This window comes from Hydractinia symbiolongicarpus, chromosome 6, assembly GCF_029227915.1.
Source record: "Hydractinia symbiolongicarpus strain clone_291-10 chromosome 6, HSymV2.1, whole genome shotgun sequence".
NCBI lineage: Eukaryota > Metazoa > Cnidaria > Hydrozoa > Anthoathecata > Hydractiniidae > Hydractinia > Hydractinia symbiolongicarpus.
Window position 1 is genome coordinate 12,436,588 of NC_079880.1, and position 24,411 is coordinate 12,460,998.

Sequence of the window (24,411 nt, forward strand, 5' to 3'; positions counted from 1 at the left end):
TTTAATCAAATTTGCGATCTAAGCAGGAAAATAATTCATAAAGTATTTTATTAATATACAGTAATATACCATGGATTAGTTAAAATAAACAGCAAAATAATTGAACAAACAAAACTTAGTTATCTCGCTTGCTTCTTGTTCTGTTCCTGTGTTTAAACGATGCTGTTTCTGAGCGTTTGAACGTCAATCCATGAGGACGGTCTTCATCGTATGTAATTTCTTTCGAACGTCGAAATGCTATATCATGATTTATACCTTGCTGTCGATGTTGTAGAAGACTTGCTACGTAAGTTTGAAATTTGTTACTAGATCTTGCATGTTCGCGTTTGTTTGGAGTAACAGCTTTTTCAATTGAGGATGATTCGTCGCTTTCGTTTTTGAACTTGCTCAACGCCGATAATGCTTTCAGTAATTCGCTATTTGCAGGTGTGTTTGTATTACTATTGTGTTTCTCATTTTCTTCTCCTGAACCACTTCCTTCTGTGTCAGCATTCTCATCTAGGAACTTTTTCAGTTCTGCTTCTTTTTTCGCTTTTTGAAGATGCTCTTGCAGTGCATTGTATTGTTGTTGCTTAATTTTTTCCAACAACTTTGCATCGAGCAATTTTTGTCGCTGGTGAATTTGTTGAACCTTTTGTTCTTTTTCTTCTCGCAGATATTTTTCTTGAAGTTTTCTTTCTTTTTCTTGTATCTCCTTTATTTGTTCCTTTCTTATTTGGTCCATTACATTCTCCACCTTTGGTTTCTCAATCGTTAGGCTCTCCATTTTTGAAATCACAGGCATTACTCTTTGTGCCTTTTGACCTCCTAATTTTGTATTCTCCCCCTTTCCTGTTATCATTTTTGTACCCTCCAACTTTGTGTTTTCAAATTTTGATATGCCACTGTAATCATTCTTATTTCGAAGTTTCTCTTTTAATTTTTCTTGTCTTAATGTTTTTATGTTAACATCTACATCGTGTTCATTTATCTTTTCCTCTATTTCCCCGTTTAAATGTCCTTCAGTACTCTGTTCAACTTTTGTATTACTGATGTCATTTGATAAATCCTCTTTTTTCTTGTTTTGTTTATCATCTTTAGCTTGTGAGTTTAATATTTCATTCCATTTTTTATTTTTGTTAAGCCTATTGTCTTTGCCATTAACAACATTTTTGCTTTTTTCTGCAAGTTTATTTCGTGAAAAATCATTATTCTGTTTCATAGTATTCTCTATTTCTTGGATACTCACGTCTTTGTCTAAATCTACATTCTCCTTATTTTCTTTTTGCTCTTCATCTTTTGTTTTCGCTTCTAAAGCTTCTTCCCACTGTTTTTGTCTTTCATGGAGCGTGTTCAAAGCTTGTTGTTTCAGTTCTTCGAAAAGATTTGTGTCTATTTGCGTTGGTTTTTCTACGTTAGATCCCATTGGCTTTGATCTCAAAAACTTATCCTTCATTGGTGGAAAATGCGCTTCTCCTTCGGGCTTGTTCTCTTTTTTAAAATTTTCTTGCATTCTTATAGGGTGACTTGTTTTCTCCGTTATTTTATTCAAAGTCAACGCATTGTGAAATTTAAATTGTTTTCCATGGAATTTATTCTGTGGTTCAAGTACAAATTCTTGTAACTCTTTTCTTTTCTCTTCCCCTGCATTGTTTTCGCCTGTACTCGATTGATAAGAACCCTCAACTTCATTTTTCTCCATGCTCTTATTAGCGTTGGATGTTTTTTTAGTTAACGCCAAGTTTTTCCAGTCTTTTGATTTTGCTTCCTGTTTTAACTCTTCAATCATATTCTCATTCTTTAGTTTTTGTTCTTCCATACTAGTTCCTTCATCTTCATCTTCATCTACTTCTGCTTTGATTGTAGTTTTTAAAGGTGTCTTTCTTCCTTTTAACTTGTTTGTCCGTGCTTGTGTCATATTCATTAAAGCCTCACGTTGTTTTTTCAAAATCTCTTTTCTGTTTTCTTTATTTTCTTCTTGCAGTACCTTCATACTTTCTTCTTTAATTTCCGCGATCATTTTATCTTGCTCTTGCTTATCACTATTACGGTTTGTACTCGCGTCATTACGTGCAGCCATTTTTATTTTTTCAGCCATTTGGAACTCCTTCAATCGCTGTCGCGTTGCATTTTGTTTTTCCATCGCTCTCCTCCCTTTTTCCTTTTCATTTAATACTTCCATTTCTTTCTTTTTTAGTTGTTGCAATATTTCTAAATTTTCAGTTTTTCTCTCTTCATCTCGTCGTTTTTCTTCCTCAGTGCGTTCCTTTTTCTTCTTTTCTTGTTGTTTTTTCAAAACTAATCTCTTTTGTTCTTCCAGAGATTTCTGAATCTCTTTTTGTCTTTCCTCTTCTTTGAGTCGCAAGGCTTCTTGGCGTTCTCTAGTTTTCTTTAATACCGTCAAAGCTTCAGCCCTCTGTTCTTCCAACATTTCTTCATTTTCTTCTTTTTCCTTTTCATACTGCTCTCTCCTCACATCAGCTAGTGTCTTATTTCTTTGCCTCAATTTAGCATCCCTTAGTGCTTGAAGTGATTTTTCTCTTTCTTCTTTTAATATTTTTATATTCATTTTTTGTCTCTCCTCTTCTTCTTGACGTATTTTTTCTTTCTCTTTTAGCTTTGCTTCTTCAAAGGCTTTAGACTCTTTTTCTTTCTGCTCATGTAATAACCGCATTCTTTGTAATCTCTTCTCTTCCAATTTCTTTTGTTCTTTTTCTTGTTGACGCATTTTCTGTTCCCTGAGACGAGCCTTTGTTAATACTTTTATAGCTTGCAACTTTTCTTCTTGTAATTTTTTAATCTTTCTCTCTTTTTCTTTTTCTTGTTTCAATATTTCCTCTTTTTCTTTTTTTCGTTTTTGTTCCTCCTCTTGTTTTCTTTGGCGTCTGTTTTCTTTTTCTTTGCGTTCCTTTTCTTCTCTATCTTTCTCTTTTTCTCTCTCTAACTTTTGTTCTTCTTGCAATTTCATGAAGGCAATTTTCTTCTCCTTTTCATATTTCTCTTTATACTTTTTCTCGATTTCTTCTGCTTCAAATTTTTTCTCTGATTCAATTTCTTCTTGTTTATGCCTTTGCTGAGCTTCTAAAAGTTTTTTCAAGGCTTGCTTTTGTTGGTCCTCTCTTTGATTTTGCACCCGTACGTCGTCTTTTTCTTTTTCTTTTTCTTTTTCATCATCGTCTTCAAAGACATTATTACTTTGATGTTGTTCTTCTTTCAACTTTTTAAGAGCTTTTGTTTTCTCTTCTTTCAAATACCTAATACTCTCTTCTTTAAGTTTTTCGTCTTGTTTCCTCAGCTCTTCTTCTCGTAACATTTGGTTGTGTTTCTCTTGTGCTTCTTTCAACGTTTTCAAGGCTTTCATTTTTTCTTCTTCCAAGACTTTTAACCGCTTCTCTTTTAGTTCCACTTCCGTTATTTTTTCCTGTATCACAGAATGATTCATCCTATTGCCATCCTCTTTCGCCATGTTTTTATTCTTCAATTCTTCTAATAACTTTTCATTATTAGTTTCTTCTTCTTCTATATTTTCGATCTCCTTGTTTCTTAACTGTTGTTTCAGTTGATTGTGATGTTCTACAGCATCTTTTAATGTCTGCACTTCTAAATTTTGTTGCTGTTTTGTTAAACTAACAGTCTTGTCCTTCCGCTCCTCTTTTAACTGCTGCAAAGTTGCATCGTCATCATCTTCGAATTCATCTGTCTTTTCGCCATTTGTCGTAATGTCGGAATTGTAGTTGTTAAAAAATTGATGTAAAAATCCAGTATCTGCGCTGCTGTTGACAATACGTTGAAAGGTCTGATTTTTAGGATGTGTGACACTAGATGCATCGATTACAGACGGTGACTGTGACAATGCAGATAACTGCGTAGTGCTTTCTTCTCCATTTGATATAGTCTGAAACAACTTTGCTATTCCAATATCCTCTTTGTTTTTTATCTCAGCTGCCATTTTGCGTTCGATATCATCAGCATTGTTTTTATTGTCATTTTTATTGAAGTAGTAAGCCAACTCCTCTGCTGTAAGTTTATTAAAACCATTTGATGTTTCCTCATTTCTTGCAACGTCACCTGTTTGTTTTGGACGTTGGTATTTTTTGCTGCCACTCACAAAACTATTCTGTAGTGCATCTTCTGTTTGCAGAGCATCTTCTGCCTGTAGACCACCATCATCTAAAGTATTGTCTGTAGTAATGTCCTCATTCATTTCATCTTGTGCTTGTTCCAAACCAGGTTGCTGCTCTCGACTGTCCTGTGGTGCTAACCTTTCTTCGTCCTGTTCTTCTGCTGACCCCTCCTGATCCACCTGTACTGTCTGTGTTTTCTCAGATCCATCATGTCCTTGAACAGAAATTTCATGTTTCATAACGCCACTGATTTCTTTAACGTTATTGCTGTTGATCTTTACATTCACCGACATTGGAGTATTTTCGGTATGCTTGACTTGCTTTTTCTTCGCTTGTTGGTCTATTTTAGCTTGGTGTTGCTCTAGCATGCGTTCAATATCGTCTGGTGTGAGCGAAGCTAAATTGTGATTGTGAGTAAATCGTTTTAATACGGCGTTCAAGTCAGCCAGGTCACTTGTAGCACCAGTGTGCACATGAATGATAAGCGATTCATCTTTCCTTGGTTTCTTAGTATCATTCTTCTTGGAAGCATGTTTATTTTTTCCATGGTTTCTCTTTTGACTGATTATATCATCTAGAACTTTATTTAGCTTTGCCTTCCCATGCGTACGTAAATATGAAGATAGAATTCTCATTTTCGCTTCGAAATACTTCTCTGCCTTTGTTTTCCTTTTCTTCGGTTTCGCATCAAGTGAAGAGTTACTAAAATGATGTATTGATTTGGATGGTGGGGTGCTGTCCAATCCGGAAATACCATCAGATATTGACGCTTTTTCCTGCTCTACAGGTGCAGCCAAACGAGTTAATCCAAGTTTTAATTCTGCTAGTGTTATAGGGCTAGTGGCTTGCTTTAAAGGAAGTTTCGTTTCACCATCTGTACTATTTCCTAAAATACTTTGTGATTTGCTTTCTAAAACATCTAATACAGGTTTCTTTCTCTCGCCATCATTTGACGTCGTATTATTGACATTGTTTTCGTTGTCGCTTTCAGTCTTGATTTTTATCACTTTCTCTATCGGTGTTTCAACAGCTGAAGACGTGTTTGTTGATTCTTTTACATTTGCGTTGTTTGTTGAAGATACATTTTTTGGAAACGAATTTGTGCTATTTGACAGATTTATTGTGGCATTCTTAATGTCACTTGAAAACATTGTTTTGTTAAACACCGTCCCTTGTGAGCTTAAATTTCCCAACGCCACTGTTGTCGTAATTAGGACTGGTGTGGTTGAAGGCGGAGGTGCCACTGTTGTGGCTGTGGTGGCTGCTGTTGTGGCTGTGGTGGCAACCAAACTCTTAGTTGGTGCTAATGTTGCTGAGCTTGTTGTTGCTGCAGTGTGATTAGCTTTTTCAGTTGGTGCGACGGGTTTTATGTTTGGACGAGTCGTAGGTTTTAAAGGTTTCGTGGAAGTGTGTATTTGTGCGACCGAAGTTATTGCAGGACGGGCTTGATCTGAGGGTAGCGGGTCAGCGTAGTTGCTATTTGTGAAGTCTGTGATTGCTAAAAAATGTACCAAGGTATTAAGGTTAAATAAATAAAAAATTTTCAATAAATATTTGAATATACAAACAGTTAAAACTGCTTACGTATGCATATATTGGACACTTGTCTGTGTCCTGGAATACACTGACATTTGCTGTCAATGCAAGCTTGAAATTGTAGACATGGAGCAGGGCAGGTTTCTAAATAAATAAAAAGAGATAAAAATAATTGCCAAAAATACGACAGACGACACTTTTAGCATATTTGATGATTTTTAGAAGATTCAAGCTCGCTATAGAGAAGAGTTTAGACAACAATATGACGACTAGATGCAGAAAGAAGAAAATATTTCCAAAAGCAAAAAAAATCTTTTTATCAACAAAAAAAGAAAAAAAGTGAGACATTTTCATAATTATGTTGAGGTCGCGATAATAAAGTCTCTGTCTGGTTCCATTTTGCCTAAGATCTCTTGTCTTTTCTTAACAACTATTTTCAACGTTTCGCCAAAAAGTAAGTTTTGCATTAACGCATATTGGACTTACTTTTAACGCATTCGTATCCATTCCCTATGTAATTGTCATTGCATACACATTTTCCTTGCTCGCAACGTGCATTCTCGTCACAATCACGACATCGATCAACTGAAACAAAATGTAAATTTTTGAAAGATCGAAAACTGTGGAACAGATTAGAAAGGCACCTGTTATCATTTAGCGCAGATTTCTACCTTGCTGTAATACCAGAAAACGTGGATTCTTGTAAAATACACACAAAATGGTCGTTCGTAATTATGACTCAAGTGGTATTACTTTAACAAAACATTTCCTAAAGAAGTTATAATTTCTGTTAAGAATGTCTAAGCTTTACACACTCACACGGTAAAAGAATTAAACGCTCTGAAATAATTTGATAATCACATTTTGTAGAAAACATGGAAAAAATTTGGGCAAAGGAAAGTGACGTTTTGACACTGGACAACATGTCACTTACTTGTACAATGTGGACCAGTAAATCTCACTTTACATATACAGTCATAACCACCGTTTGGGTGCGGAATACACGATGCGCCGTTTTGGCAAGGACTTGGTTTGCAAGCTGTTGTTGGGATTGTTTCTAAAAAAATAAATGATGAAAGATCTTTGGAGAAAATATTTTAATACAGCTTTACCAAATTTCCCATTTTTTAAAGGTTAAACTTATAAAAAAAATATATTTTTATACTTTTTGTTTGGCGATTATGTCAAATATAATAATATTACATTTTTTATTCATTTTTTGGCTCTTTTAGGAATACGGTTTTGTTTTTAAATGAGAGCATGTTCAGCTTTATTCGACTACTGTTTTTCCCGTGTATGTTTTTCCAGACATATTGAAGAATGATTCAAATATGACGCTGAGTGTTTAACGAAAAAAGATTTAATTCTTTCCACAGTACTTTTGAACTCTGAAGACGTTTTATTTCTTTCATTTGATGAAATAAAAACAAAATAAACCCAGGAAACTTTTGATCTTACCATGAATTTTATATTTTATAAACAAAACTGTTTTAATATATCTTTACCTTTTCGACACAATGGAGTGTGGTATCCATCTGCGCATTTACATCCAAGAAACCTTCCATCTAATTCAAGACATGATCCACCATTCAAGCATGGATTAGGCATACATTCTATAACAGAGAACAAGTACTGGTATTAAATGGGTAATTAATTTAAAAGTGACTTTTTCCTAATTCTCCAATCTTTCAATACAATGTTATGTTAAATCTTTAACTTGATTTAAGATTAAAAAGATAATCCACCATGTCGTTGCGCTACAGTTTATCTTTGAGCCGTTTGTATGCAAGCTATTACAAGATAAATTACAAAAGCTGTACACACCTTTAAACGACACCCAGAAATATCATTTTGCAATATTTTGAAAAATAAAAGCCTGCATTTCAAGATTCTGTCCTTGCTAATTAGCTGCAAAAAGAGGAAACAAACATTTCTTACTGTTTTTATAAATACAATTTTTTCCATAGGTTCCTTCAGGACAGATGCATTTATAGGACTCTTCAGCTACTCCAATCTCCTCAATACATTGGCCACCATTCTCACACGGGTTAGTACGACAAGACTTGCCAAACACTTCAGGCATAGGAAATTCTAAGAAAATATTTGTATTTTTTTAACTGCGAAGAGTTTCAAAGCGATGTACTGATTGGTGCAAATGTTTCAGCAATGTGATGACTGAGCAATGTGATGATTGCACTGAAAAATCTTCGAAAACAAAGTCAAAGGTATTGACATGATCGAGTAATATAAAGGTATCTTAAGGTTAATTTTTTGTAATACTAACGAGTTGAGATACAATCAGAAAAAGATATCAATACCTCCTAATATATTTAAAGAAAAAGATTAACCACTAAATTTTATCAGCTATGAGAAATCGAATCGTAACTATATTAACTAGACTTTTTTTTTGTCACCATATAGTTACAAGTTGACAATTTATCCCATTAATTAATCTCGCATATTATATTACCATAACACTACATTCTTGTAAAACAAAAGTTGTTTAGCCAAATACTTTTTTACTACAGCAAATGAAGAAAATTGTTAATTTATATGGAGAATCGTTCATTTTTAGTGAACAAGATGTTTTCAGCTGCTTCATTAAATTTTGAAGAGAAATTAATGCAGTCAATAGCTATTTGATGTTTGCAAATGTAAACCGACTTACTTTGCTCAGCAAGACATTGACCGGTGACAACATTGAATATATAACCTTCTGGACATTTACAGGCTCCGTTAACATCACATTGCGACGAGGGTATACTTTCATCGATGCTTCTTGGACAAGAGCAATCTGCAAGAAAGGTTTAATGAATTTTCTATATATATATGGTCATCCAGTGCAATTGAAACTGTTTAGAAATAATTGCCCGAAACAGTTGCACTGGTATCTACTGATGAGTCATCAGAAGTTTTCTAATTCATTTTGTTGTTCTTTTCCTTTTTTCGGTTGCATAAAGGTACACATGGCAAAACTTTCGTTCGGAAATGGTCATTCAAATATAAAAAATACAAAAAAAACAGAAAACACTATAAAATTTAAATAAAAATTCTCTCCCTTTCATCTTCTTTTTCTAAAATGACAGATAATAACTTATCTTTACTACATATATATACTTTAAAAGTCAGTATGGAATTGTTTTCCTTCAACAACAGATAACAGCATCTTAAAATTCCAATTTTGGCAACTTTAACCTTTTATATCTTATCTCTAACCTTGTATTTTGCACAATCTAATGCATGAACCCACCTTGGCAACGCAAACCACTCCACCTTCCCGCACACTTGCAACCGTATGTGTTGTTACCAGTAGGTACGCATTCTCCATTGTTTGCACAAAGTCCTATCTCTTTACATGGATCGATCACTGATAGAAATAAAAGTTAGTTATTCGTTAATTATGAAACACATAAATTATGCAAACAAAAATGTCCAGCCTTAGAGCAAAACTTACCATTGCAATATCGTCCAGAATATTGTTCATCACATCTGCATTTGATACTTTGTCCAATTGCAATACATTCTCCGTATTGACCACATGGATTTGGTTTGCAAGGATCCCTTTCTGTAAAATATAGAAAGAACTTGATTAAAACTGTATTTTAGCAAATCCAACTTTCTTTTTCACACTTTTAACCAATTTTAGACCGGTTTTATCTGCAAGTAGTAGACGCACTTGTTTTGCTTGGTTTTTCTTGTTTTTATAGCACTGATATTAAACAATATTGAATCCATTACAGGGAGAGAACGTTTAAGCAAGAAAACAGTAAGATTTAGTGGAAAAAATTATAAGTTGAACGCTGTTGTTTAGTCAACCGTATTTTGTTAATAAAAATTCAAATATATTGAGCTCAGATTATAGTGAAATTGTTTTCACCGCCTCTTGAATACTATGCAATGGTCTTTCTTTCAATATATTTGGCGGTAAGTTTATTTCTTTCAATTATCATTCACCGTATCTACAAAAAATAGTGGCTGTACCTTTGCACAGCGGTGGAAGGTACTCATGTTTACATTTACATCCAAATCCGCCATCATGCTTTTCAAAACACACTCCATCGTTCTTGCAGGGGTTAGGATGGCATTTTTTATGAGATTTCACTGGAAGATGTAATTCTAAATATTGGTTAATAAGAAAAATCAGGAAAATATAATTTTTTGCTAGATCTTGGCTAAAAATTGTTTTTCATTGACTTCGAGTGTAATAAAATTTGGCATTAAATATAACCAACAATTACTAAACTAAAATGTTTCTTCCTAATTCTAATGATAAACTTTTTTCTTCACAAACCCTTACTATAATAGCCTGACACGTTTCGGAAGTCGGTCAAGTAGATAAAGCCATGAGCAGAGACTCCAGCCTTGAAACATGTAAACACAAGATTTCTAGACTCCGGAAACAGCAAGAAGTCAAAAATCAATAGAGTTTAGGCCCTTTTATACCTGTTTTCATGGTGTAAGTTGATCCTGAATTATCATGTTTTTTTATCTCCGGAGAAAAAGTATATGTGGCTAAATCAAGATGTTTACTGTATCAAAAGATTGCGTTTTCAATCAAAAAACTTCGTTTATAATATTAGGAGTAAAATTTTTTACCATTTATTATTTCTAACAAATAATTATATACACAATCTGATAAACATCTAACGAGAATTTGAAATAAAAGTTTTATTATTCTGTGTAAACATGAGAATAAGAAGTCCTTAGATTATTCATTAATTCTACATCGATAATTAATATTCACAACAATCTCTGTAGTTTCATTTTTAGATCGAAGCATTTCATCAACTTCACGTGTGTTGAAGCATCCTATAGGTGCTGCGTTATCGCATGTTATGCGCCATCTACTGCGTTAGCGTCAAACAATCCTGGCGTACCATACGATCCACCGGTTGCGTGGATGCGTGGACCAGATTTAATCGTACTCTAAAAAATCAAGTGAGCCAAATATAAAAAATTGGAAAATTATCTCACTTGTTTATCTTTTTTAGTTATTTTTATTTATTGGTACTAAATCTGGTCCACGCCTCTCTGCAACAAAAATCTGGCTAGGTTACTTATTTATGAAATTTTATAACGAAATGCAAGCATATAAACTCTTAAGCGTCATATAGATATATTAGGTTGGCCCAGATTTAGTTATATATCGAAGACTTACATTAGTTAGCAGAAAATAAAGTGAAATGATTGACTGAGAAATTTTTGAGAATAGTATACTTACTTCTACAAGCTCTCCCGTTGCCATAGTAGTTATGATTACAAACGCAACGGTCGATTTCACAATGAGCATTATGGTCGCAATCACTGCATGCATTTTCTGACAGAAGAAAATTTAAATACGTAACTTTGAGATCTAATAAAAATCTTTTTTTCATCTATGCTTACAAGTAACACTTTTATTTTCCCAACCAATATTGCAGTTTTCCGATTGTTAGATAACTCTAATCGTAAATTTGCTGTAGAGAGCAAGGGATGGGGAGGGGTGTTGGGGTTACAAGGGTGTGTGTTTTAAAAATGATGCTTACTAAAAAGGAACAATATCATTTCCTTTCTAATTGAAACCGAGCACCTATTTTTTTGAAATGATTTTAATGAAACTAAATTTGGCCCCATAAAACAATTTTCTCATACGTCACTGTCGCTTGTGCGATTGGCTTTAGGTTTGATAATTAATTAAATGCTTGGTAATATCGTAAATGTTTTTTGAAAAACGTGGTGGTAATTAGATTTTTCAGGCTGTTTTAGGTTTGTTATTTTCTGAGGGTGTTACTTGACGAAAAAACAAAAACCCTGGGTATAAGGACACCTAAACATTTAAAAAAACTGAAAAACGACAACCTACTTTCGCAGTGTGAACCTTTAAATGGCGGCAAACAATCACAGAAATATTGCATTTGTTTTAACGTCCACCGAAATCCTGACATACCATCTATACAACGTGCGCCATTTTTACATGGATTCATACGACATGGGCTGATATCTAAACGTGAACATACAACCACTTGATTCTCGTTTCAGTTTTATTTTAAATTAAAAACTATATAAGACTAGTTGGCAAAAAAAATCCTTAAATAAAAAATAAGAGAAACGTGTACTAAAAATAACCCAACCTCGTCCCAAGGGATCTTCTATGCCTATAATATTCTGACGTGTGTAAATTTTATAGACGTAGAAGAGCCCTAAGGAGGAGAATAACAACTAACCTCCACAAGTATCGCCAGTAGACCATGGTGGGCATAGGCAAGCAAAAGCGGAGTTTTCTTTTTGAATACATGTTCCACCATTTTGACATGGATTTGGAGCACACACCTTATCTAGAATAAAACACACATACTAACTCAACTCAATTTTACTTATGTAGGACGAGAAATAATAAATATGAAATATGTTTTTATGGGTTAAAAGTTAGTAACTTCTCGTCTGTGTTAGGTAACTCTACAATCGTGAAAATAAATTTGTGATAATTACCCGCCTATTTACAGTATGAACAGATGGCTTCTTAGAACTCTTAAAAATCTTACCGGAAAAGGCTAATAGATTCTTTCCTGTATTGCATTCAACTTTTATCTTTTTCATTGTTATTCATTTATTTTTTATTATTTATTTTCAAAGTTATTTATTCACAAAGGCCATACATTCTTTTTAAAATACTGCCAAAATTTCAACAGGCTGATCATTATTCTTATTTCTCTGTTTTCCCAAACATCATATTGTTTTTAACCTGAGCTCCCAGCCTGCTAATACATCATATTGTTATAAAATAAATTGCACCGATAGTTTTTAATGCATTTTTAAATAAAAATGAAATAATAGAAATTTTCAATTCTAAGTTAACGGAAGTTAACTAGTATTACCTTTACAGTTGTTGCCAAGGAAACCTTTTGTGCATACACATGAAAACGAGGTTCCATTCTCGACGCACGTGCCACCATTCTCACATGGATTAGTACTGTAACACACACTAACACCTGGAGATAAAAACAGGAGATGATTTATTTACCCACACGTCTCACAAATGGTGGAGAAGCAAGCAAAAAATGAGCATATTGAGAGAATACTAAAAAATGAAGAATGTAGAACAACCTTTTTATCAATGGTCATGCAAATTATTTGCTGGTCAAATCTTCATTGTCAAATACAAATCTCAATGCTTTCGTGGGATGCTACTATATATTATTACGAACACGGGTTTTCCTCTATCTTTTTTCTATACTCCTATATTTTAACGACTAGCTTATTTTTGCACCACCCCTTTGTAAATTTATTGTTCAATCATTACGTCATATGCAAGAATGAGGTGGATAAGCTTAAAGCCTTGACTACTGTAAGGACGATTATTATGGCAACACTTCAGATTATAAGGGACGCGAACTCGTATTCAGCGAGGGCGTCTTTTAGCAATAACATGTGATGACTTAATTAAATTATTAAAATAAGGCCCATATAAAGCGCATTAAACTTTCAATGCGGCATTGACTAGATTCACCAACTTTGAGGTAGGGGATGGCCAGATATCGGGTTTAAAGACAAAATATTGTCGACGAAAAACAATGGAAATCTGTTTTTTTTAAAAAACGGCTGCGGAGTCTAAATTTTAACTAAGCAAATGCGCTAAAATTTAATGTATTAATACTCCTTCTTTAAAAATAAATATCTTACCCTCACACGTGTCTCCAACATATCCTTCTTTACAATTGCATTTAAATTTTCCACCTGAATCAACACACACTCCTCCGTTTTTGCAGGGGTCTGGGTAACAGTTGTTTAATTCTAAAATAGAATTATTCTTCGTTCACGAAATAAATATTAAACTTTGAGAAAATTTTTATGCTTTCCTAAAAGCCTAGATGTTATTCTTAATCGATAGTTGTAGACTCAAAGTCAATATAGTCTTCCATACTAATACTGGCTTGTTATAAAGTTTTGGACATGATAGGTTTTATGTTGTTATTGGCTTGTTACTTAAAATGCGAGCAACCATGAAAATTATTTATGAATAACAAGCTGAAGTTAGGTATGTATTAGGATTCCTGCTAATGATTCTTTGATTCAGGTTGTTATGTGTTGCCTAGCATTGCTACTTATAAACCAATGTCTAATTGAGAGAGTTTATTGCAAAAATTGCCAGGGTGTTTGCAAGGCCTTAGTGTTTTCACTACGGGAATGAGAAATAAATATTTTTTTTATTATTTAGAGTACAAAGATCAAAAAAAAAAATAAAGTGTTCACACCAGCACAGTTTTCGCCTTTGAATCTTGAGGTACAAGTGCACGTTGCAGTCTTGCCATCGTGTGAACACACCCCTTGATTATTACAAGGGTTGGGATCGCAGGGGTTAAAATCTAAACAAAGAGAAGTAATTGTTAAATTCTAGGTTCATGGTCTGTGTTTTACCAGCATGATGCATGCTTTCTCTTCATTTATATTTTTAATCAGTTTTAGTAAAGTCTATGTGAAAAAAAGTAAATTTTTATCGACGATTTTCACGACTTTTGTCGTAGGTTTCTTGCAACCATTGTGGTGCAAAAGCATAATGGCTTAAATATATATACATTACATTTTTTCCTTTATTCTTGCACACCTATAATTTTTTGAAGTATTCTTACCTTTACAGGTTGGTCCAATGTATGCTTTTGGACAAACACATTTGTGATACGGCATCTCTGGTATAAGAACACACTGAGCACCGTTATCGCAAGGGTTTGGGAAGCAGTAGTTCCAACCTAGAATAAAAATAGAGCTTAGAGTTTCTTAAAATATTTCCAACGTCCCAAACACTTTCTTGATGCAAATGACCTTGTGAGTGCTCTACTTTTAGCAAAATAGACTACTTCTAAATAAAAGCCCATATGTCAATCTTGCCCCCAGTGCTCTTGTCTATGTTCTAATGATAGGACGCTTGTCCTGTAAGCACATCGTAGCCTTGGTACGAAGTCGTTCAGCTATTATACTTGGGAATTTCTGCAACGTACCCACCGTTTCTTATGACAGTCACGTGTCACAAGACAAGATTTCTAAAATTTATGAAATCAACCTACTTTTACATGTCTTTCCATAATATTGATGCAGACATACACATTGCGGCTTTCGGTGACGTAGTTTTAGAAACAATCCGCCATTTCTACATGGAGCTACAAATTTAAAAGAGGTGAACAAATGAATAACACGAAGTTAAAAAGCCTTTCGGTATTTAAAGTTGAACAAGGATGTTCAAGCTGTGTACATGTCTTCTAATATGATGATCATGGAAGGAAATTTTAAAGTTAAAGATTTCGACATAAGAATTTTGTAAAAAAAGGTAAATTTTGTAAAAAAAATCCCAATCATCAAAATTAGCTGGCTTAGCGCAAGATATTAACAGTAAACAAAATATTTAGTTTGGGTAATGAAGTTTAAGCCGCTGTCTTAGAAAATTAAGTCAAAAATATTTTTATTTGCAAAGGCCGTAATATTCTCTTTCCATTCAATTCTTAACTTCATTTTTTTTTAGCGAGCCTTATCATTACTTTTGTCATTTATTTTAAAATAACTCGACCAACTCGATAAATAACTATCTTACTCGTCCGTATTGCAGACACGTTAATACCAAGATCGTCCTGGTGTTCAGTAAAATGAAGAGCTTCTGGTTCCAGCAGATGATGATGATGATATCTCGAATGGAACTCGTTGTGATCTGCAAACATCTAAAAAACATGAAATAATTAAATTATATAATTAAATTATATAATTATCTTATATCATTTGTGTTGTTGGTGGTTTGTACAACCATTATGTAATACTTTCTGTGTTGGCATATGCATGTTTAATCTTTTCTCCAGAATTTCTCGCAACAAATTAATAAAGAAGTTACTCTTCTCTATTTAAAAATACCAGCTTTGAGAATTCATTATTTTGTTGTTTTTAGTACATATATGGATGTATTCTTGTACACATTGATGCTCACAGCGTTATTTTAAACCCACTTTCCCTTAGCCCTTCAGTATTCAATTATTTCATACCTACCGCGAACGATACTACACAATAATGCGATGGGGGAATTTCCGTTTGATTTATTCGTAGACCTATGACTAATGCGTGTTAGAAAACTTTACAGAAGCAAGAGTACATTTTCCCTTTTGAGTACTACACATGGACGTGAAACCTATTTTACAGGGAATATTTACGAAGACACTGCAGTGATTTTTCTTACCATATGTTCGTCGTTATCATCGTCAACATACTCTTCATCATCGCCATCATCAGAATCTTCATCTCCATGGTGATGACTCTCTCCTTCGTCTGTTTGATGTAACAATTTCATAAGTTGGCCTTTTGATATAACTGCTTTTTCATCATCGTCATCTTCATCATGTCCTTCATCGTGAAAGTTTTCATGCTCCCCTCCTTCGTTGTTGTATTCGTCGTCATCTTCTTCTTTTAACACGTTTGTAGCGTGATTGCGGTGGAGCAATTGGTTTAGTAATTGCGACGACCCATGCATGTGTATTACTCCATGCGAATCCTCGTGTTCGTGCTGATCCTCGTTATCGTCGTCTACATCTTCTGAATTTTGATGATGTAGTAATCTATTTAAAGAACTTGCGCTTATCATAGAAGGATTGTGATGATGGTGGTGTCCGCGATGGAGAAGCTTTGCAACAAGTTCTGGGTTGCTACCTTCACTCACATGGATAGGTTGCATATCGTCTTCATCGTGTGAATTATGAAACGAAAACGAATTATCATGTCCTAGTAAGTGAGACAAACCACCTTGATTATCCAGTTCCATGGGTTCGTTGTGATGGTGATGAAAGTTTCTACCAATCAGTTGTTTGTTTCGATTGGGCTGTGCTAGTATCTTTTCGATCTTAGCCTTCGTAATGCTATCTGCTACCTGTTTCAAATGATACTTCAGAGCGTCACTGATCCCTGGATCGTGTTTTATATCGTTTTTAACGTGTTCTAATACGTTTTTGTCGATTTGAAGTTTACGGACGAAACCTGCTGATAAACGTTTTTCTTCAGGAACTGGTCCAGTATACTTTGCTTTGGCTAAACCTGGAAGAAGATTCTGTTCAATAATTGTTGGATTCGGTTTAGGGTTTGGATTTAGCAAAGACGCTTCAAGAACCTTTGTGATTGGTTTAGTTTCTAGCGAATCATGATGAAACAACTTGTTATCTGGCTTGGCATTAATACGCCCACTGTTTTCAAGCTCAGTAATGGCGTGTGTTGCTTTTTTGAAAGCTAAATTTTCCCGCCATACAACTTTACAATAATCTAAACATCCGGGTCTATTTACAACTTTAGTTGGCGAGTCGCACTGGCAACGTGGTTTAACATCTCTTTCGTCAGCCGTAACTTCTTTTAGCTCCTCTACAGTAGCTGTTATGTTATTTGGAATGCTTTGAAGCAAACTTGAATGTCCATTTTTACTTGAAGCAAGATTTATTTCTGGCAAAATCGGCTTCGGATTTTTCTGTTCTTTTGTGAATTTTGATAAACTTTTTCCTTCGCTACCGATGCTGACCTAAATAAAAAATATTTGTTTTATTCATCATCACTTTCTTACATTTCCACCTAACAATGAAAGATCTTAAACAATATGAGCACCTGTGCAACGATTTCGTCACCTCCGTGGACATATTGACTCAAATCATCATCATCAACGTCTGTGGTACCATCTTTATTTTGGCATTCTGCATTTTTACAAATTTTCCTCATGATGTTTGAAGTTTTTTGTTCCATATCTTCAGTCAGTTTTTCTCCCTCTTCAAATTGACTAGCTCTTACAAGTTCGCTGCTAGTTGCTTTACTCTAAAAGTAGGGTTGAAGAATTAATAATTTAACTGCTCTTTGCTTTTTCTAAGGGGTGGGAATGGGGGTAGTATAAAATATCCCAGGGATAGTGTGGATGCCACTACATTTTTAATAGGCTAAGTAATTGAAAACTACGGAAATTATAAAAAACATAAAAGTTGAGGGAAATGTTAAAATTAGCTTGAGAGAATTGTTGAGAATGAATTTGTGCTGCAAATTAATCTGAGCCATAGTTATTTATTTTTTAATAAATTTTATTCTGACTTTAAAAGAATATTTCCTTCAATATCTTTGGAATGGCTTAAACGTTGTTTTGGAACTGGGCAAAAAAAATAATGAGCAGGGAAAAACCCATCCCTGTCGAAGCATGTTTCCGAGCAAACAATTTTGTTCCATTACACTTACTTACGGTATTAAAGGTTACTCCATAGGATTGAAAGCACCATGACTTAAAGTATGGTTTAATCACCACCTTGTTATAAGGCTCAAAAGCAACTTCGCCAAAATCTACTTACTTGTGTCGTTTTGTCTCTCACGTGTTTGTGTTCATCTTCTTTATCAGGTTCAAAGCCGTGTAAACTATTCACCGATGACTTCGACGAATGATTTTCATTCGAATCGCCATTTATACTTTCATCTCGATCATCTCTCTCGTCTCGATCATTTTTATCGTCATGATAATCGTCATGATCTTCCTTATGATGGTGATGATAGGGTTTCGCTATGTCAAACGCAAAGTAAGTTAACGTCAGTCAGTTCAAAGAAAAACAGATTTTAGTAGGCGAACAATGTTATGGTTGATGTTTTTTTACTTAACAAAACGATTTAATTAAAGAAAAGAATGAATCGTAAAGGAGAATCTATCTCCTTTAAGCACAGTTGTATAGGACCTGAGCTTTTCAAATACTAACGTTGGCTACAAAATAAAATATGGTATGAGAACCAGGGACAAACAATAAAAGCAGTAAATTCAACTTAACCAATGTCTCTATAATAATAAGATCTGTCTTTTATGGCAAAATTGTATCGCAAGTAGTGAGACACACGAAATGCGATAAATAAAAAACGGGCGAACCCGTGGATTTAGTTACTGTTCACCAATTAGTCTCTATTATAATGGGTTACCGCGTCCTGTTACGGAAACACAAAATGCCATACATAAAGGACGGGGCGACCCCGTGGATTTTTCCACGGGTAACGACTAGTCTCTTTAATAATAGCCGTATTTTGACTGTGTGTCCGCGAGGGCCGCGTCCCGTAACGGAATCACGATATTTTTATAATGCGTACCAATACTAAATGCGATATATTTTTGTCCACTTTGTTGCGACAAGTGAATTTAAAAAACGGGCGAACCCTTGGATTTTTCCACGGGCTAACGACTAGTCTATAATAATAGGTTTATTCTGCTTGTCACACTCATTGATGTCGTGCTAGAAACGCATTAATTAGCGGCTCTACGGCAGGCGAAAATGTGAGAACCGGAGAACAGGTGGGTTTCTTGCACGGGCTAACGACTGGTGTGTTTTGTGCAATTGCAAGAGAAGAAGTGACTTAATTAATACGGCAATGTTATATTGAAATTCAGAATTGGATTTAGAATTTTCATTGATGGAAATATTTTTACCTCCAATTGGATGATTTTGTCCTTCAAACCAACTCTCCCCATATCTCTCGTCATTTACTCCAAAACCTGCAATTTTATTGGCTGCTTCCTCAGGACTTGCTTCAACGTTCGTTTCACTGTTTTCGATCATACTGTTATCCACACGTGTAGACATACCATTATGTGATGCGTACCTGAAATAAGGGTGGCTTACACTGACACATTTTTATAAAGTCTGATATTCTACATCTCTCCATTGTTAAAAAAGAAAAATTAAAAACTGTTGAGCGTGCTCTCCTCCTTTTTAAATATGTCCTAAATATGTTTTAAATATGTTTTCTTCTCTCTAAAATCTGTTGTGGAGGACCTTCCAAGGATAGGCCCGTTGCTCCTAACTTTTTCAACATTCCCTTATTATATCAAATACCAGGGATAACGGTATAATAATAATCTTTTTTTTGTTCATGCCAGGAAAACCAGTAACAGTCGTGTAAACACTAGCAAGAAGTCTTACAAAAATATTTAGTCATGATAAGCAACACGTTATAATAGATTGTTAGGAACGACAACTAAGCAGCTAGTGTGAAATTATAATCGAAATTACTAGATGTTCTATGTAAACCAGTTGTACTTTCCCTGCGTTTGTGGTATCCGTTCTATTTCTTTGGGTTTTTTTACTCGTTGGATCAAGATTAATGAATTTTAAAATTTTGTACATGTACTTACTTCTGAAATGTATTTTCACCATTTATTATTTCTTTCAAAATGTCATTTCCAACGGCGTCATCTCGACGGTGATGCTTTGGTGAACTGTTATCCCTTTTCTGGTCATGTTTTCTTGCATTTCTGCTTCGACCTTGAATTCCTGCAAAAGCAGAAACACCTTAAAATAAGAAATGCGCACGCCCAAGCGCGACTAACGTGTTTGCTACGTCGAGATTGACTTTCTTCGGTTCTATGAATTCTAACACATGTAAATACATAGTGTTAAAAATAATGAGCAAAAATTTGAAACGTGAGATCTTAGACATACTAAAGCTTGCTCCGAGTTAACCGAATGGGACGCTCGTAAAACTGGTTGCCAGCCCTGATTTCGCTGTTCCTACACTCTACCAAACTTTTTTCCCATCAGCTCTGTTTCATTGATGAGGAGTTAGGTTTTCTGTGAAAATAACCTTTTTGAGCTAGATGCTCCATGAACCTATATGGCATGAGATATTACATCTCATGCCATGTAGGTTCGTGGAGCATCTAGCTCAAAAGTGCAGGCCCACTTCAAGGGTTAATTTACGGCTATTTGTTGTTGACCTAGTTTTCCCAAAATCGTTTCACATACATAACTTTATTTTTATATTATATGTTCCTGATTAAAAATGTTCTTACCTGATTCTTTGACAATCTCATGTTCTGCAATGTCTTCAGGTCTAAATATAAAAAACAACGGAACGGAAGTAGCAAACGAGCAAAATGTCTGAATCCATAATCCTGGAATCGCTAAAACATGCTACAGTAATTTCAACATACAAAAAAATCTCGGCTCTGAGTTATATTTAATATCTAACTATTTCACAGGATTGACTGAATATAGTTTTTAGCCATGAGTCTCATTTAATAGCAATCTTAGATGTACTGTGAATGTTATTTATGAAATTTTACCTGACTTTGTTATTCCGCTTTGACAAATCTTTGTCTTCGTTAACTGCATCTTTTTCTTGTTTCATCTTTTTTTCGACATGATGTTCAGCATTTGATTTTTTGGTACCGCTTTTTTCAAAACCAATTTTTTCTAGGTGTTCTATTTTCTTCGTCGTTTTTGTGTATTTCTTCTTTCTCTTCTTTTTAATTGGTGCAGAAAGAGAACTATTTTTGGTGATGTGAATAGAAAGATTAGGGACATTTAACAGTGTTTTTAATGCAGCTTCAACCGAGATGTTTGTTGGTTTATCTGCGGTAACATTCGGTTCTTCTCTGGCTGCTTTTTGTAAAACTTCACTGTCTTGCTTCAAGATGTGTTGTATCACTTTATTTTCCGCATTTGAAGATTTCTGTAATGCTGAACCCTCGTCTTTTATAGATATACTAGTTGCATTTAAGATTGGTTTCTTTTTTTCATTTTCTGTTTCAGATAATAAAGCTGAGGAAAGGTTTCTGCTGGGAACAGACTGCGTTAGGTTAATTCCACTTTGATGGTATTCAGGATCTTCATGAATGAATCCTTGCGTTGTTTCGAAAGGGTTTTTCTCTATTTGATTTGTAGTTGCCTGGTTCGCATTACCTCCTTCCAACAACTGCGGCTGTCTGTTTGTTGACTTTTCTTGAGATGCAACCGTAGATGGACCTACCGCTGGTTTTGAATTTAATGCAACGACAGTTGATATTTCTTTCCATGGTGAAGGCTGAACTTCGACGAGTTTATATTGCTTTACAGGAAGATTTGAAGATATTGGTTTTACTGGTTGAACATTAGTAGTAGCTATGTTACCTACATTAGATGCAATATTGGCTGCTGTTATATGTTGATCAATTTCTTGCTGTGTTTCTTTCCAAGCAATTGGTTTGACATATGCAGCATTATTCTGTTGTGCTGTTAAAGTCTGATAATTGGGACTTGGTTTATAAGCTGATGTTGTTGGTGGTTGCTCTTTCTTAGACATTATGTTTGCTACAACGACTGGTGACGATGGAGATTTGAAATATGCTGTCGTTGGCTGTTTTATATATGACTGAACTACTAAAGGATTTTTATACGCTGCTGTAGGTTGTTTAACGTTCGACTGAGCCAATGGTTTGGTGTCAATGTTCTTCGACTTTGCTTCTGCGTTTCTTAGTTTCGCTGTTATATTTTCGTACGTGCTTTTTCCCACTGGTTGGATATCAAGATTATCAGCAACAGGATGTGGATTACTTGGCGGATATTTTCGTCCAGTCATTTTATTTGAAAATCCTTTTGGCGGTTTTTTTGCCGACGTCACTTCAACAGATCTTTGTTCTTCCGTTTTAAGTTCACCATTAATTTTATTCTTATTGGCAATATTTAATACAGCTTTTTCTTTATCTTTACCAGCATTAGATGTATGAGGAGAATGGGAATCACTGTTTTTATGTTTCAGTTTTTGACCACCTTCACTTTCTGATTCCATGCTTTTTGTCGAGTTTTTTAATTTACTCGAAGGAAAACCAGATTCAGACGTAAATTCGTAATAATCTTCGTCCGGACCATCGCCTGAATGGTTTTCATTAGAGTCTCCTTTAAGATTAGATTCTGTCTCATTTACTTCTACAGGTTGATGCAATTTAGATTTCACCACACTTTGATAGTCTTCTAGGTTAGAAATATCTGCTGCATTATCATCATCAGGGAGTTTTTGCTCAGTTTCCAAAATGGCTCTGTTAGAAGTAATTTCTAGAACCTTGCCTCCTTTAGTTTTCCCGACGTTCACAACAATGTTGTAGGGTTTGCTATCTTTGGTATTTGTATTGGTTGATCGAGATAAACTTGATTTCCCTACAGCTTTTTGTTTTTCTTCGTGTTTGTTGGCTAATTGAGCAGTTGACTCTTCCTCGCTGTCTTCATTAACGTTGGTTGGTGGAGGCAAGTTTGACTTAATTATTGTTTTTGCTTTATCGTTTACTGTGCGTAAACTTTCTTTGTAATGTCTTGTCGTGTTTACATGGGATTTCGTTTGTCCGCTTAGCTCGTGTTTTCTGGAAGGTTTAGTCATTTCTAGCAAAGAGGGTTTTTTTTGTTCATCAGTTACAAAAGAATTTATAATAGGTAGAGAGCTTTTAACTGTGGAGTCTGGACTTTGAACTTTTACTTCCTTCAAGAATTCGTTGTTTGCTTTAGTAAAAGCGCTATGTATTTGATCCGCTTCTTTGTCATCTTCACTTGAAAAACTAAAAGTTTGATCTATGCTTGTTAGTTCCTTTCCATTCCCTGTGACGTCTTCACTAATAATCTCGCCACGCTTAGCGGGCATTAAATTTACCCGATGTTTTTTATCAGATAAAAGGCGGGACTGACGGTCTGTTTTATTTACGACAACAACAACGACTTCCTCATCCGCGTTAAGAAATTTATCTGACGGCCTTAAAATGTCTTTTCGTTTTGAACCAATAACATTGCTATGACGATGCCGTTTTCTTTTGTGTTTATGATTTGTCGGAATGACGTCTTTATGCACGACAAGTATGTCGGTTTCAATGACTTCTTCTGTGTCCAAAGGTTTTGTTTTTATCTTCGTCCGTGCAACAGATTTTGTATATTTTGCTATGGAGTCTTGAATATTAGTTTTATTACTTTGCGCGTCTGTATCTATCAATTCTTTTTTTATAAAATCTAATTTCTTTTTTAAGTCTCTATATATTTGATACTTTCTTTCTGTATGTGGATGGTGTCTTTTGTGATGTGATAATTTCTTGCTATGCCGAGATAAACACGCGATATTTATAATGCAGAAACATACGAAAATAAATAACATTGAACTCTTCATTATTGCCATTATTTTATTTATCCGTTCATTAACCTTACTTGTAAAATTGCTTTTTTAACTTCATTGTACGGTACTCTCCTGATTGACAATTTTTCAATTCGTTGTTGGTTACTCTTTGAGGCGTTCGAATTCTTTTGTTCTATCGTGATCAAAACAATAGAAAGAATAGAACACTAATGAAATTGATTATATTCAACATTCCAGTTACAGTTAGTAGAACGAATTCGTGAATTGAAGTCGATTTAATCAACCGTGATCTGGACTCTGCTGCCGCAGTTCTTTAGCAGGGACTCGCAGAGGGGGGAATGATTATGTACAGAAAAGGAGAGAGAAATTCATTCTCAAAATATCTTAATAATTCCGCATGATATATCGCTAAATTAAAAGAAAAACCTTAAAAATAATCGAGGTATAAAAAAATAATAGTTACAGCTTTTGCTTTGAAAGAATTATATTACCCTTTATCCTCTTTGTTATGTTTTTTTTTCTATAAGAACACTGCACATTGAGAACGTCTTTTTTAAATTTTAAACTGTTAGTGACCGGTTGTTGAATAATTACTGTTTTGAATATTGCCTTGCGTAAGTATGGTTGCAACTCGTTTAAAATGTTTGACAAACGAACTTTACTGCGTGTTTTCCATTTATGGAATAAATATTTCTCTCTCCTTCTATATTAAAAATATTTCTCTCTCCTTCTATATTCGGCCAGAAAAGATCCAGATCGACATATAATTCAAACTTGCCTCAAAACATTTGCGTCTTTTCTCACTGAGACCTCGATGCCATATTGTATCGGAAAGAAAATTGTTTGACATTGCATTTAATTTTAGACAAAAAAAAAATTCATTCAGGAAAATATGTTTATATATTTA

The 24,411-nt window shown here is 34.5% G+C and overlaps 1 protein-coding gene across 1 annotated transcript; it reads right to left on the reverse strand.

Moving 5' to 3' along the window:
* Window positions 1–31: 31 nt before the first annotated feature.
* On the reverse strand, window positions 32–24,317 carry LOC130647030 (uncharacterized). The gene is made up of 26 exons (XM_057452740.1): window positions 20,701–24,317; window positions 20,428–20,468; window positions 19,771–19,909; window positions 19,066–19,238; window positions 17,954–18,159; window positions 17,232–17,435; window positions 15,829–17,148; window positions 15,199–15,322; window positions 14,678–14,770; window positions 14,246–14,362; window positions 13,871–13,981; window positions 13,299–13,409; window positions 12,494–12,607; window positions 11,843–11,953; window positions 11,482–11,619; window positions 10,861–10,956; window positions 9,621–9,755; window positions 9,094–9,204; window positions 8,890–9,006; window positions 8,308–8,433; window positions 7,578–7,730; window positions 7,145–7,252; window positions 6,574–6,696; window positions 6,126–6,224; window positions 5,688–5,783; window positions 32–5,601 (listed from the first exon to the last, which is right to left on the reverse strand). Exons 1-26 carry the CDS (start codon window positions 23,544–23,546, stop codon window positions 116–118), a joined length of 12,498 nt encoding a protein of 4,165 aa, XP_057308723.1. The 5' UTR covers window positions 23,547–24,317; the 3' UTR covers window positions 32–115.
* Between the last annotated feature and the right edge of the window lie 94 nt (window positions 24,318–24,411).

Bases quoted from the DNA above. Each gene is read 5' to 3' on its own strand.
- LOC130647030 (XM_057452740.1), bottom strand. From the start codon at position 23,546: ATGGCAATAATGAAGAGTTCAATGTTATTTATTTTCGTATGTTTCTGC. The intron at 20,469-20,700 runs GTAAAATTTCAT...TTTTATATTTAG, and splicing joins AAGCGGAATAACAAAGTCAG to ACCTGAAGACATTGCAGAAC. The intron at 14,363-14,677 runs GTAGGTTGATTT...TTTTTATTCTAG, and splicing joins TTATGGAAAGACATGTAAAA to GTTGGAACTACTGCTTCCCA.